The following is a 16,361-nucleotide window of genomic DNA, read 5'->3' as shown; positions in this document are numbered from 1 at the left end:
TCTGATTTTTTTTAATGATAGTAAGGTTTTATATAAAAAAATAGTGATGGCGACTCCTGGTTTGAAAGGCACACTAAGCTAAACCTTGGCTTAGATCTGCGCATCACAAGAGCAAATGGGCCAAGGAAGTGCAAATCAGCTGTGAGCTCCTCTCCAGGAGCCCACATTTGCACATTCTTAGTGAGACATAGTCTGGCTTACCATGTCATGCAAGCCAGGTCACTGATGGTAACAACCGGACCCAGAATAAAATCACAGGGGTAATCACCACCAATAATAAGGTGGGATGCAGCTTAACTATGCTATTCTCTTCTCTCTAATTTCCCAGTTGCTAATTATTGTAAGCTCTCTTCAAAACTCTGGACGAACCACAAGCACCGATCACACCGGTCTTCCACATAACTACTAGCATAGGCACCATGGGAGATCAGGAATTCCAGACAGGTGAGCACATGAGATTCCTTTCCAGGGGAATGAGCAGGCTCTGTTCCTCCCTTTTGTTAGCCTTCCCAGTGTCTATTCTGGCTATGGAGTAAGTGAAGCCCCTTTCCCCCACACTGACCCATGGGTCAACCTTCTGGCAGCCATACCTCCAATTAGGTGCGGTCAAAGGTGTGGTAAGAAATGCAGCTCTCAAGGCTGCCTTCCAAAATACTACCCACTAGCTATTCTACACAATTTTAAATCTTGTTAGTTCATTATTCAACTCAGCATTTTTTTAAAAAAAAGTTTAAGGGGGGCTTAAAGCCCTTTTGGAACAATGGCAGTTTAGCAGGGGACCCGGAGAAGTGGCAGTAAATTTAACCCTCTTATTTTTAATGACAAACTGTAGGGCTCTTGAATCAAGCAAAAAAAAAAATCAGGGAGCTGGGTACAGCCACTCTTGTTTAAATCATAAACGAGTTCCAGGGCTGTTTAATAATCTCTCAAAGTTGTTCTGGGAGCCCTTTTTTGGTTAAAAAGCAAAAAAAAAAAAGCCCTGTAAGTAAACTAAGAAGCATGCAACTATTTTTATTTATTTTTTACTGGCTAGAAATTTGGGGGGCTTAGTAACAAGGCTTGTTTAAACAGAGCTTTTGATGGAAGTCATACTACAAACCAGCCTTGTACTGGAAAAAGCCATCAAGGATTTCACCAGCTAATCAACCCTGCTAGTTTTCAATAAATACTGCATATGTTTGGTAACCCAGAGCTTCTCATAGTTGTAAAAGGAGAAAAAGTAGTATTGACAAAATCGTAGGGGCAACAAAAATCAGTACACCTTTTGAAACTTAAAACATGTTTCTAAAAAGCTCCACTCCAATTCAGAAATATGTTGAGAAGATTTCCTGTACCTTTCAGGGCAATGACCTTGCTGGCGGGGTTCATGATTGCACTGTCAGCTGAAATCGGCCGGCGAATGGGATTGCTGGGGTCATTCATGTCAATGATGACCACCTGGGCCTGCTCTCCAACTTTCTCGCGTATGCAGATGAACTTGTCAGACTCCATGGTCAGAGTGCTGAAGCCAATGTTGGCCGGGTTAATGCCCAGGTTCTGGAGCTGGAAGACAAACACACAAGAGAGTTCAAAGTCATTCAATTATTCATAGTCCCTTTGCAACAGCCAACATCTCATAAAAACTCAATAGGGTTTATAATGCTCTGGGATTAAATTCCAAGCACTTCCATTTGGCCCATTACAGGCAGCCACTAAGAGCACCATCCTGTATTCCCTTCAGATGTTGGCGAGAAGACATTTATGGAATGTACCACAAAGCCACCTATGACAATGAATAGTCCATAGCAATACGCAGGGCTCTTTCAGAGAGTCTTCCATTGTTAATCAACTGCCACCCATCCCAGTGTGTAGGCACAGAAGTGCCTCAACACTATAAAACCTAAAGCCATCAATGGAACTCACAATTTAAATTAAAATCATGGGTACTGCTCCCCAAGTCTTTTGCATACTACACCGTACACTTGCTTTCATCAAAAGGAGCTTTGGTCAGAACAAGCACAAGCTACTGCAGGGGTAGCCAGTACGGTACCCGCATCACCCACCCACATCACCCACAGAATGAAGAGGCTAGGTCGCTTGCAGGGGCTGACTACCACCAGCATATAACAAACACCCTGCTTGCACGACTTCACTGGGTGCCTATCTGCAAGTTCAGCTGTATTGGTACTAACATATAAGTCCCTATCTCAGCTCAGGGATACAAACATGTAAGTCCCTATTTTACAGCTGAACACCAAGTTACTTGAGAGACTGCCTTATTGCTTATGCACCCAGGAGATTTCTGTACAGGCAACTCAAAACTTAAGCGCATTTATCTTCTTTGATTGCAGCTTTGCACCGGGGGTGGGGGTGGGATAAATAAATGGAGAGCAGAGGAAACCCACTCTCCATTTATTCTCCTCCACCACTATATGCTTACCTGGCTTTGGGAAGGAGACAGGAGGACTCTAGGACCCTGTCAGAGCCTTTGCGCCTCCTTCCTGAAGCTGGACAGACAGCCCTCCATCTTTGGAGGGGGCAGTTCCAGGGAGTTCCTGGCTTTACACAAATTTGCTTGCAGTGTGTGATAGCCAAGAACCTAATCCCCATGTAAGATGCAAGTTACCTGTAGTCTTCCAAAAATCTCAGGAGCCTGCCTGCTCCTGTTATGCAGAATAGCATTCCATCCAAGGTGCCCACTGCTGCACTTTCCGGAAACAGGTGAAAGACATTTTTGTTCCAGCAGGCTTTACCAGCTGGATTAAAGGGGTCTTTGCCATGAGAGTGTATTTTGTATTGCTTTAGTTTTGTTTTAAATGTATCTGCTGCTTTTTGTGTTTTTAATGTGCATCACCTTAAGGTGGTTGCATAGAAGCCAATAAATTAATCAATGATAATACAGTAGTAGTAATTCCCCTGACCAGTGACCCCCTCTGACAGGGGCTCAAGGGAGTTACCGGTATAAGCAGCAGCATCTGGAGGGCACCATATTGGCTACCTGGAGCTGCTTGTAAAGAGTATCTGAACAGGCCTAGGGAACCTGGAGATAAAACTCTTACCATATTGACCTGAAGGTAAGCCTCACTCCCCCCCCCCCCAATTCCAACTTTCCCTAGGAAGTGCATTAATGCACACAGCTCTTCAGACATGCTAAAAACCATTAGTTAACCGTTTCTTCATTTATTTAAGTTCTGTACAATGTAAGCCTATGCTACTGTAATCTCCTAACAAGTATTCCAATAAAAACAATTTCCAGAACTATGGGCCACATACTCCTGCAATGCAGCTACTACGAGGAGGTGCGAGGCGAGCTCATCCACACAATACTGGCTGAGCTTCCTGGACGCTCGGACAATTTCTATATAGAGTGGCTTCTTTCAGATGCTAAATCTAATGTGACAGCAAAGGTAGCCAAGTTCTGTGCTAGAGCCATGAAAATCTGAGCCGACCTAGTTAGTAGTACTCAAAGATTTCAGGACAGAGCCAAAGATGATCCATTGCTACCATTTGTTGTACCCTCCCAAGTAGTGATATCTTCTTTTATCTAAATTTTTTTATAATGGTTGAAATGGTTTATATTTATTGCTTATATTTTAGATTGTATTTTGGATTGTTTTATGTATATATGTGTATGCTGGTCGAGAACCGTAACAATAAACTAAACTAAACAATTTCCAGGTAAAGTGCTGAATATAGCATTTAACCAACACCAAAATAACTTTGATGTTTGTTTGTTGTAGTGAATGTCAAACACACCCCATATCTAGGACACTGAGGATGGAGGGGGGGGGGTTCCCAGAAAGTCTACATCACTAGGCAGAATACAATTCTAATCTGCCCATGGCCCCTTTGGAGGTAGGGCTGGATACAAATTTAATAAGCAACACTAAAAATAAAATAATCCTTTCTCCCCTTCTAAATACACAGCCACAAAAGAGGCTTTGGTGTGCTCCAGGGCACATTCCCCAATTCAAATTGCATCCCTTATGTACTGTGCAGGTAAACCCATAATCCAGCGCACACCTGGTCAGGAGCGACCTCCAATAAACACCAAAATTGATTGGATTATTAAGAGCGTTTTATAGTGCTGCCCAGATGTTTTGAACTTCAAACTCTCATCGTCCCTGACTATGGGCCATGCTGGCTGGGGCTAATAGGAGTTGCTAGAGCCCAACAGGCACCAGGTTGGGAGAAGGCTGGTCTAGACCAGGGATCAGAAACCTTTTTCAGCCATGGGCTGGTCCACCATCCCTCAGACTATGTGGTGGGCCAGACTATTTTTTTTTTTGAGGGGGGGAATGAACGAATTCCTAGGCCCCACAAATAACCCAGAGATGCATTTTAAATAAAAGGGCACACTCCACTCATGTAAAAACACCAGGCAGGCCCCACAAATAACCCAGAGATGTGTTTTGAATAAAAGGGCACATTCCACTCATGTAATATCACCAGGGAGGCCCCACAAATAACCCAGAGCAGAGTAAAAACATGCTCATTCCCGGACCGTCTGCGGGCCTGATTTAGAAGGCGCTTGGGCCGGATTCGGGCCCCGGGCCTTATTTTGCCTACCCATGGTCTACAGTGCTTCACTTCCACACACCAGATTATGACCAAACAGCCATTTCTATTCAGCTCATGAAAACAGCTGCCAGGTCCCAAGGTTTTAAGATGACAGCAAGCCAGTTTTTCTTCAAAGGCATGAACAAAGCATGCAAATTAGTGCCTAGAAAGCTAAGCCAACATGGAAGGGTTTTAAGGGAAGGCTGGATGCAGAAGTGGGCATTGCAGCAACACTTGTTGAACAGCCAGAGGAAACGCTGCAGGGGTTACGACACTGAGGCCCTCTACTTCAGCGGCTACTAACTGATTCTTTGAGGGATGCGTTTGGCCATGATGTTTGCACTAGTGTGTTGCACCAGCAATTGGCCCTATGGCAAGTGGGATTTGCAGGGAGAGCTAAAAAGTATTGCTCAAAAGAAGCTTAATGTGCCTAATGCAAACCGGGCAACCACCCTAGCTAATTAGTTTGTTACTTTTTATTTGGCCAGGTCCCATCTACAAAGAATGCAGGGTCTCCAATTAGATAAAAAGAGAAACAGCATTATGCATGCAAATGAGTTTCAAGGTCAGCACTGAACGGTAGGAATCTTAAAAAAAGTCTCGAAGCCCAATAAATCTAATGTAGTTCAAAGCCAGCAAGATTGCAAAAGAAAGTTCTACAGAAGCTTCCTTCCTAATTTTTTATTCCTGTGGGTAAATGTTTCTCCTGCATGGTTTTGGAATTGGGGGGGCGGGGGGTGGGACACAATCATTGCTGGTCCTGCTTGCAGAGTGTTGAGAGCCCAAGGTACCTGGGAAAGTAAATGGTGAGTCCCAAAAGGCCTTCTGCTCCAGGGTGTAAAAAGTGGCAGTACTGACACAATGTTATTCAAATGTAATTAAATCACCCCTGCAACAACTGGAACTAAGCACAAAGGCTTTGTTAAGTTGTACTTGGGAGCAGACCCACTAAAAATCAATGGAACTAACTTGCATATTACTTATTGCATCTATCTCACCTTTCCTTCGAGGAGCTTAAGAGGGCATACATGGTTCTCTTCCTCCCCATTTTCTTCTCACAACAATTTTGAGATGTGGGTTAGGCTGAGAGGCTGTGATTGGCCCAAGGTCACCCAGTGAGTTTTATGGCGTAGCAGGGATTTAAACCCTGGGCTCCCAGGTCCTAATCCAGGCTTCCCCAAACTAAGGCCGCATCCAGCCCATGAGGCTCATTTATGCGGCCCCCAGCAACCCCCTGCTCGCTCTCACTGGCGCGGCTGGCCACTTCCAGATCGGAAAGGCGCCGGAAATAGCTTGTACGTGCAGGCACCATTTCCAGCGCACTTCCAGTTGGAGGAGGCCCGTGCGCATGCACACAAGCTATTTCCGGCACTCCTCCAACCCGGAAGTGTGCCGGAAATAGCGTATGGGCGTGCGCTCACCCACCCTCCGGCCCGCCACGCAATCAGCGCTGGCCCAAAGCCAGATAAATTTGGGGATCCCTACTAATCAAACACTATATCCACTATGCCACACTAACTCTTGGTCACGTGCATTAATTTCAATGGTCAAAACTTAGTTGAACGCCACCCTTAAACTCTGGAGTCTGGACAATAACAGAAAGTTTTCCCACTGAATACAATGAATGTGTAACCTAACACAAACACACACCCTCTAACATGGACTGTTTCCCCAACAGGTAAGTCCATGTGGAAATGGTCCCCTGAAAGTAAGAATGCATTTATACCCCAACTTTTTCTCCAAGGAGTTCAAAGTGGCATACATGGTTCTCCTCCTCATTTAATCCTCACAACAATTCTTTGAGGTACGTTAGTTGAGAGGGAGTGAATGGCCCATGGCTGAATGGGGATTTGAACCCTGGTTTCCGAAGTCCTGGTCCAGCACTCTAACCACTACTCCAAGCTGAAGAGACCAAGTGAACATGAACAGCATCACACAAGGGATGGGCAGAGCTCAAGCAAAGCCATTTAAGCAGCAATTACTAAGCAAACCGCATTTTCCTGTTTCGACTTGATTTTCACTTCTGCAGAGTGTTACAGGGAAATTTAAGGAGGGTGTGTGTGTCACACACAACTACGCTTCGTTTTCAAAAGCAACACGCACTGTTATGCCTTATAACGGAGGGACTGAGTCAAATCCCTGTTTAACCAGCTGGGAAGCTCATGGGTAACCCTGAGCAAGTCACTCTCTGCCCTCTGCCCTCTCTACCTCAAGAGTTCTAGAGAGGATGCATATATACTTAACATTTGTATAGCACTCACAAGGATCCAAGGCATTAAAAATGCTTCAAGAGCCCTGCAAGGTAAGTTAGTATCATCCCCATGATACAGATGTGGTACCCCTCTGAATGCCAGCTGCTGGGAAACACAAGCTTGTGCACGTCTCATTAGGGCACCTATCTGACCACTGTGAGACTGGGATGGTGGATGAGATGTGGTTTTTTGGCCTGATCCAGCAGGCTCTTACGTTCTTTGATGGGAAGCCATACTCTTGGCCTCAGTCCCCTGAAGGCAGGAATGGGGAACTCTTGGTCCTCCAGATGTTGCTGAACTTCTACTCCCATCAGCCCTCACAAGCATGGCCAGTGGCCAGGAATGATGAGAGCTGCAGCCCAGCAACTTCTGATGGGCCAAAGGTTCCACACACCTGTGCTAAGGCCACCTAGGTACAGTGGTACCTCGGTTTAAGTACACAATTGGTTCCAGAAGTCTGTACTTAACCTGAAGCGAACTTTCCCACTGAAAGTAATGGAAAGTGAATTAATCCGTTTCAAACGGTCCGCGGAGTACAGTGGGATCTTGACTTACGAGCTACTCAACATCCAACATTTTTGACTTACGAGCGGAAAAAGTGGCCGCGCTTACGATTTTTTGACATCCGAAGGAAAACCCGTTCGCGGCTAGATGTGGCTTCCTTGACTTTCGAATTTTTTCGTTTCCAATGCATTCCTATGGGAAACCGCTTTTCCTATGGGAAACTCAACTTACGAAGTTTTCGACCTATGAGTGTGCATTCAGAACGGATTAAATTCGTAAGTCGAGGTCCCACTCTACTTAAACTGAAAGTACTCAAACCGAAGCATACTTAAACTGAGGTATGACTATACAGTGTTTGAAACTCCCATTGTTCTAGGTGCATTTTGCGACAGGAGATTTCATTAGCATGAACAGTTTCTGAGCTCTGGGCGCAGTACTGCACCTAAGATTTCAGATTAAAACTGCAGAGTGGAAGGAAAGGAGGACCTTTTTCTGCCTTCCCACTTCCAGCTACTCTCTGAAGACTGGAGAAGATGCCCTCTTAAGAATATTAGGGGGGTGGGCTAGGACAAGACCATGTGAAAAATGAACATAATATTTTAGCTGCAGTTCGTTCATTTTCAGCTATGCATTCTTGTTGCACCCATAACCTAGGTTTAAGGTGCCACTTAGCTCCTAGCATATCTCAGTTTCTGCCTAGGTACCTACGCCATGGTAGAGGCGGGAATGCTTTGATGGTGTTTCCTGTTTGGCAGGGGGTTGGACTGGACGGCCCTTGTGGTCTCTTCCAACTCTATGATTCAAACCAGATTTGTACTTCAGTCTTAGTCACTACAGCAGGCCAGCTCTGAGCAGTGGATCAGACTGCCCCAGCCTGATGTCCTCTAGGTGCTGTTGGACCTCAACTCTCATAAGCTCCAGCGAACATGGCCTATGATCAGGGGTGATGGGAGCTGGAGGAGCCATACAGCAGCTGGAGTGCAGCTGGGTATGGGGAAAGCGAATGAAGACCATTTCTGAGCTCCTTGGGAGGAAATGAGAGACAGCCATGTTGAGCCTGCAAGAGAGCCTAGAACGGTTAGCTCCTCTTTTTTTGAAAGCACAGCTCTTCTGCAGAGCTCTTCCCAAGGACTCTGTGCACTTTCAGTTCCTCACTTGTGCAACAGTGTATAGTAAACTACCAAGAAAGAATGATTCATTCACAACAGCCAGATAAGGGGGGCAAAGGCTGGAAGCAAGAGTTTTGCAAGAGCCAGCCATTTTCACACATCCTTTCAGAAGTAAAAAAAAGTTATCCTGAAGGTTAGCTCTTTTGGTGGGGGGAGCAGATGCTTTTCACAATTGTTCCTGTGAACATCAAGAAGGGTGTGAATTCCTTGTGTGCCACCCTGCCTTATTATCAGTGACATTTCATCCGCCGCAATAAAGGCTCCACCTTCCCAATTCAGCTGTGTCCTTCCTTTTGGCCTCCGATAAAGACAGGGTGTGGCACTCCTGTGCTTTCTCTTCTGTAACGGCTGCAGAGTCATGTTGTGGAGCCGTAGGAGTCCCATGCGAGGCTACGTACCAAAGACCCTCACGCCCCACAAAGCCATCCTGTTACTTTCCTCCTTACAACAGATACAGGGAGCCTCAGGGTCAGGGGGCCGAATTTGGCCCTCTACGCTTCTCTAGGTGGCCCTCAGGACTCTCCCTAGGTCACATCCCCTCATCAGGCCAACACCACCCCAGTCGTACTCTGTATCTGCATCCTCCAGGATGACTAGTTCTCTAGCTTGAATGTGCCCTTGAACTGTGGCAATGCTTCCTGCTTGCCTGTATGGAGGACAGAGAGCGGTGTGTCCTTGTGTGTAGGGGGGCGTCAACATCTCTGGCTTTTGCTTAGCTGGCATGTTACCCACTATGCAAAGGTAAGAGCCCCAATTGCTTCTAGCCCCATCCACTTCTACCGTTTAGAAGATTGTCTGAAGGGAATTGGGGGCCCCAGACTGTAAAAGGTCCCCCAACCTCTGTTCTACCACAATGCACACATTTTACTGTGTTGAAATTTCTCCCTAGATGTAAGTTTGGGTAGGCCCTAGCACAGAAATGGCAATAGCTCAATTCCGTCCAATGGTGACTGTTCTATTCAAAGCTACACCACATAAAACTCTGATCAGTTTATACTGCAGTACAAATAGCTGTTTAACAAAACAAGAGCTGTATTTGTTCTGCTATCTGGGGGAGAAATTCAAGAACATTCATTGCCTCTGGCGTGGAAGTATGGTTTTTATATAGAACGAGGACTATCGTCGGGTGGTGGGGGAGCGAATATATGGCAATGACAAGACAAACCCATCTCAAATCTGCATCACAGGAATAATCATCTGCTGTGCTTCAAGGATATCAAGCCCATTTATCAGCCTTTTAATAGTCGGGGTGTTTCCGGTGCAGGAGCACCATATCTCTGAAGCAGGTCACCTACAACAGGGGCAGGCACTAAAAGCTGCATCAGAAAACACATCCGAGTGAGAGGGAAGGTCAAAGCGAATGTGACTTACACGCCACATTTGCTGTGGTTTTGGATGATCGTCTTCCAAAGCAACTTCTCTATTCCGAACTTAAAAATGGAAAGTGTAATGCTAGTGGTCAACAAGGCAGGTTTAAAGACTGTTTCAAGGCAAATCTTTAAAAATGTAGTATAAACACTGACAACTGGAAAACACTGGCCTGCAAGCGCTTCAGTTGAAGAACAGCCTTTACCAAAGGTGTCATGGGCTTTGAAGAAACTCGATCTCAGTGCTAAGAGGAAGGCACGCTTGGCAAATCCACACCATGATCAACTCCCGCCTGGAAACCAATGTCAACATTGTGGAAGGACGTGTGGATCCAGAATTGGCCTCCACAGTCACTTCGGACCCATTGTTAAAACCGTGTTTATGGAAAACAATCTTACTCGGCTACGAGTGATCGCCAAAGAAGAAGGTGGTTTTGGATCTGCCAGGTTGAAAGATGAAGGGCAGATTTACTGCACTGATATTGTGTCCATCTTCCATGGTCAAGGCAACACACATGGTGTATCTCCCTCTAGTCAATTCGCACAACCTGTAAGGTAGGCGAGGCTGACGGACAGAAGACACCAAGCCATCCAGTGAGCCTCACAGCCAGGTGAGGATCCCAGGTTTTCCGTGTCCCCAGTCCAATGCCTGACCAGTAGACCCCTTCCCAGCTTCTAACTCTACACCACCTTTTCCTCAGTTCACACAGCAATTCTTGTCAGCCCCCAGCTGCAACATTTTAAACAGAGTTTCATTCAGATTGCTCGTTTCATGTCTTTATGTAATATTAGAGCAATTTATACACCGCCTTTCACTTCAAGAATATATATACTGAGGTGGGTTCACAAACAAACAAAAGCTGACTGCAAAGCAACAATAATAAAACCAACTTAAAGATTAAGTGGTATATAAACCCTGTTTAATACACCACCACCACATAGTAAGACACTACAGCAGCTAAAAGGGTAAATAATTATACTTTGTATTCCACTGAGAATTATGGTAGTTTTATCCTTGCCAGCCTGGGAAGTGGGCAAGTCCCTCTAAGAGGCCGCATCAGTGAGCTTCAGGTAGCCTTGCACCAGCTCAAACATGGGTCTACCAGACCTAAGCGGAGCCAATACGAGTCACCACACCAACTAGAAGCATGTTGATTTATTTTTTAAAGCAAGGCTTCTTAAGAATCAGAGCAGCCTCAAAGATCATGCCTCAGGAGCAGTAGGGAGAGAAGGGCAACTAATTCATGCACTACTACGCCTTATCTTCCATTTCAGCTCCCCACAAGCGTCTTGTCTACAACTGCGCCGTCAAGTTCTGTTGTAAAGCCACACCTCTGCGAGTAACCATTCACAAGCTATTAGTAATGCACCACTCCCTTCACTAAATCTACTGTGCCAAACCAGCATTGCTCAAATGAAACATGCTGCCTTGAAATGCAACACTCTCTTAACCGTCTTTCACTTTTTAATATTCTCGCTCATACATTCAGAGTGCTTCATTGACTGACTGACTGACTGACTCTGGCTCCACTTGGCCAAGGACTTGTCTGAGGAAAGTACTGTGTTGCAGAAACTGCCCTGTCCTGGACACGATTCATTAGATCTGCTGCTGAATCTGGTGTGGTGGCAGAAGTGCTTCTGGGGCAGAGCTGCTCTTTAGCAAGGGCAAAGCAGCCAAAACTGCCACTCACACAGGATGTGAGTGTAACTTGAACAACTGTTGCCTGAACTTGCTTTTCCCTTTTCCCTTCTCCCTCCTGTTCCTTTTTCCTTGTGTGCCTGAGACCTTAGGACAGGGACAATCTCAGAACTGTTTTGTTTTTCTGTAAGTTGCTCTAAGAGTCGTTTTGGCTCACAGGGCGGGGTACAATATCTTCCAGAAGTACAGTACTTCTTACTATAGACACACACAATGGTTCTATAAGCTGAAACAGGTGTGTGGGGAGCATTTGGTCTTTCCAGATGTTGCTAACTTTAACTCCCATCAGCCCTAGCAGGGCACAATCAATGGGAAGGAATTCTGCTCTGGTCAGACCTCACCTGGAGTACTGTGTCCAGTTCTGGGCACCACAGTTCAAGAAGGATACTGACAAGCTGGAACGTGTCCAGAAGAGGGCAACCAAAATGGTCAAAGGCCTGGAAACGATGCCTTATGAGGAACGGCTTAGGGAGCTGGGTATGTTTAGCCTGGAGAAGAGAAGGTTAAGGGGTGATATGATAGCCATGTTCAAATATATGAAAGGATGTCATATGGAGGAGGGAGAAAGATTGTTTTCTGCTGCTCCAGAGAAGCGGACACGGAGCAATGGATTCAAACTTCAAGAAAGAAGATTCCACCTAAACATTAGGAAGAACTTCCTGACAGTAAGAGCTGTTCGGCAGTGGAATTTGCTACCAAGGAGTGTGGTGGAGTCTCCTTCTTTGGAGGTCTTTAAGCAGAGGCTTGACAGCCATATGTCAAGAATGCTTTGATGGTGTTTCCTGCTTGGCAGGGGGTTGGACTGGATGGCCCTTGTGGTCTCTTCCAACTCTATGATTCTATCTAGAAGGATAAATGTTCCCTGCACTTGTTCTAAACAAAAAGAGTGTAATGATTCCTGGATCAACTTTTTTTAAAAAAGTTTTGTGTATACACTTTGTTAGCTTCACACAAGTCACTTTATCTGGGGTTGGTGCAAGTGTGGAATACAAATCACATTATTAAAGAGATCTTATCTGCACCTGTCCCCCATCTCTTCTATTCTCTTTTCCAGCTCACTACCTTTTAAAGGCTGAAATGGCCTTTAACACCCAGTTGGCTACACAAATTTATGGAAATCCATGTTTTATTAATTTCATTGACTGCGTATAACAGGGCCAAAGTGTGGCAGATGGTAACAGTTATCTGAGCAAAGACATAGCTTAGCCACAGCACTTAAGCAACAAAGCAAGGCAGATTTACCTTAATTATAGCCATCTGCTAGAATAAGCAATCCTGTCAAATTTTTGCAGAACCAATGTCAGGAGACACCCTAGTTGGTCGATGGTGTCGGGACAAACAGCTGCAGGCAGTGACTGCAATCCATCACGCAGGTGAGCAAGCTGAAGTTCCATCAATAAAAACACTACTTCTTTTTTTCCAAATTAAGGGTGAGAAACAAAGAAAGCTCAGGATTCTATCAAAATGCCCACAAGCTCTCCACAAACATATCTTAAGGATCATGGCACCTAAGCCAGGGAAAGAATATCCTTGGTGATCAGGATAACTGACTATATGCCTAATGGATTTCTCATTTGGTCACAGCAGTATATCAAGAGCAGCTACTGATCTCCTCACCATCTTAAGAGACTATGTCCCAAATGCTCCCTGGTTCTCTTTTTGTTCTCTTTTTGTCCTTTTAGGAACATAGGATACTGCTTTATACCAAATCACGCTGGTCCACCTAGCTCAGTACAGGGGTACCTTGGTACTTAAACTTAATCCATTCAACTCCCGAAACGGTTCAAAAACCAAAGTGCAGCTTCGTATTGGCTGCAGAAGCTTCCTGCACTCAATCGGAAGCCATGTCGGACATACGGCTTCCGAAAAACGTTCACAAACTGGAACACTCACTTCTGGGTTTGCAGCGTTCGGGAGCCGATTTGTTCGGGAGCCAAGGTAACACTGTACTGTACTGTCCCCCCCCTCTCACACACACACAAGGAATGAGGAATCTGTGGCCCTCCGGATGCTGATATACTCCAGTTCCTGTAATTCCATCCCTCACCATTAGCCTTGCTGGCCAGTACAAGTCCAACAGTATCTGGAAGGCCACCGAAATTTCTCCAAACCTATTTTATATGATCCACACATCCCAAAACAAAGGGGGACTGAAGGGCAGCTGCTATTACTACAGCACCCAAGCATTTTACTCATCTGTCTCTTCAGCTCCCTGAAAAATGCTATCAACTGCACACATAATTACAAACTGCAGGCAATACTAATCTGGATACCTTGTTCCTTAATATACTTCAAAAAAAATTAAAAATGGTATTTTGCACATTAACATACACCAAACAGGTTGTGACGATAAATTGGTCTTTAGCTGTGGTCTAAACCACTGAGCCTCTTGGGCTTGCTGATCAGAAGGTTGACGGTTCGAATCCCCGCAATGGGGTGAGCTCCCATTGCCAGCTCCTGCCAACCTAGCAGTTCGAAAGCACGCCAAAAAGTGCAAGTAGATAAATAGGTACCGCTCCGACGGGAAGGTAAACGGCGTTTCTGTGCACTGCTCTGGTTTCACCAGAAGCGGCTCAGTCATGCTGGCCACATGACCCGGAAGCTGTCTGCGGACAAACGTCGGCTCCCTCGGCCTTTAAAGAGAGATAACGCCACAATCCCAGACTAATCTGCGAATGGACTTAACTGTCAGGGGTCCTTTACCTTTATCACAATTGCTATTTCCCACAGAAGTAGAATAAGAATAATTCTACTTCGCCGGGTGAATCAGTGGCTGTCAGCACTTAAGGTATTAAGTAGAAGTATTTGTATGACGACAGTCCCATGCTAGAAGATAACAACAAAGACAGCATTCCACTACCACTCAAGGGTAGTGAGCTCCCATTGCCAGACACCACATGTATGGACAGGTCTATACCATACATGTACATTTAAACCACATGCCTCCCCCTCCCAAAGAATTCCAGAAATTACATTTTCTCCTTACAGAGCTATAATTCCCAGCACCCTGAACAAACTACAGTTCCCAGGATTATTTAGGGGAAAGCCCTGTGGTCTAAATTGATGGTGTGGATCTGTTCCATAGTTCTATTATGCCAGGCAGCATGGCCAAAATGTGTTTAGTGTTCACTATGTAACAAAAGGGGATGCGGGTGGCACTGTGGGTTAAACCACAGAGCCTAGGGCTTGCCGATCAGAAGGTTGGCGGTTCGAATCCCCGCGACGGGGTGAGCTCCCATTGCTCGGTCCCTGCTCCTGCCAACCTAGCAGTTCGAAAGCACCTCAAAGTACAAGTAGATAAATAGGTACCGCTACAGTGGGAAGGTAAACGGCGTTTCCGTGTGCTGCTCTGGTTCGCCAGAAGCGGCTTTGTCATGCTGGCACATGACCTGGAAGCTGTACGCCGGCTCCCTCGGCCAATAATGCGAGATGAGCACTGCAACCCCAGAGTCGGTCATGACTGGACCTAATGGTCAGGGGTCCCTTTACCTTTATGTAACAAAATAAATTTTATGGTTCTTCATTCTAGTGATGCATCAAGGTTTTTGTTTTTAATGCTTGTGGATATATATTTTATAGAAAGTGAAAGATACAAGTGTGTGTGATACACACACACTTGTTTTGCTGTAAGTATGCATTAAAAGCCAGAAAGGTTTCCCTAATCTCCCAGGAGGCCATTTTGTACCTACTCTGCTATTTGGATAATTACATTCCATTTACCTTTACTCTTGAGCAACACCTTGCTTAACACTATGTAACCAGCCTGGGAGCACCAAGCTTTATACCTGCTATAATGTAAGCTGAAGAGCACAGGACCATTTCCCTCAAACCAATGTGTAAGGAAGGCATTTTAGACTTTCTAACAATTAACCCCCGCAGATGACAATTAAAGAACAAAAGATGCTGACAACAGCAAAGCCACTGGGTGTCTTCCAGTAGAAAAGTTGGTGAATTTTGCTAGAAAAGCCTCTGAGCTGTCACTTTCCAGGAGGAAGTGACCAGGCTGCATTCTCAGCATTTTTCGCCAGATTTCATAGCACACAACCGGATGCAGGCCATTGTTCTTTTACTGGAGAGAAAACTGGGCCCCGTCCTCCTGCAACACGTTTATCTTCAAAGACTGCACAGTAGACACATTTTTTGCACGCTGAAAGTTTCCCCTAACCTACTATGTTCCATACTTTTGGTACCCGGAGCACTTTCTTCCTGGATGAGAACAAGGCAGTTAAAATCCAGATTTTTAAATTTTCATTCTCAGAACAAGCAAGAACCTCCTGACTGCAGACGGGCCCAGTCAATGCCCCACCCTCCTCTTGGCCTCTGTCAGAGAGGTGGAGCAGGGATTTATTTTTTTTGTTTGACACTGAGCCATATAAGATACATTGTGTAACCATTCCTGTATTCCTGTCTGTCTGTACGCTGCAACAAATGCATTTTGACTCCCTCCAGGAGGAGGGTGGCATCTTTTTTTTGACAACGTAGTTCTTTTAATACTTAATTCACCTTCTGCAGGCAAAAGTATAGATTTCCAAACCATACATGGGCTCCTACCTTCCTTGCCTTTGCAAAGAGACTCTTTCCGAACCTCTCTCTTTGCCCATTCTCATTCCATTCTCATGCCCCTACTTTGGCCTGCATTCCGGTCTCACCCGACTTCACACTTCTTCTTCACCTTCCGTTTTGTTAGGAAGGTTCAACATGCGTTTTGGCTTCGTGTACCTGTTAACTTCTGTGGCTTTGGTAAGAACATCAGAAGCGCTGGCTGGATCAGGCCAATGGCCCATCCAATCCAGGATCCTGTTCTCACAGGGGCTACCAGCTTGCGACCAGC

At 45.4% G+C, this 16,361-nt stretch overlaps 1 protein-coding gene across 1 annotated transcript in view; it reads right to left on the bottom strand.

The window, feature by feature from the left end:
* CLTC (clathrin heavy chain) overlaps nucleotides 1-16,361 on the bottom strand; it is a 77,634-nt gene that overhangs the window by 48,629 nt on the left and 12,644 nt on the right. Inside the window, exon 2 of the mRNA XM_035140282.2 lies at nucleotides 1,335-1,542. Coding sequence (XP_034996173.1) covers nucleotides 1,335-1,542 — 208 coding nt within the window. The remainder of the gene's footprint in view (nucleotides 1-1,334; nucleotides 1,543-16,361) is intronic.

Source organism: Zootoca vivipara, chromosome 15 (genome assembly GCF_963506605.1).
Source record: "Zootoca vivipara chromosome 15, rZooViv1.1, whole genome shotgun sequence".
In the NCBI taxonomy this organism is placed as follows: Eukaryota; Metazoa; Chordata; class Lepidosauria; order Squamata; family Lacertidae; genus Zootoca; species Zootoca vivipara.
The sequence above is the reverse complement of the archived record's forward strand: the minus strand, read 5'-3'. Positions and strand labels throughout refer to the sequence as shown.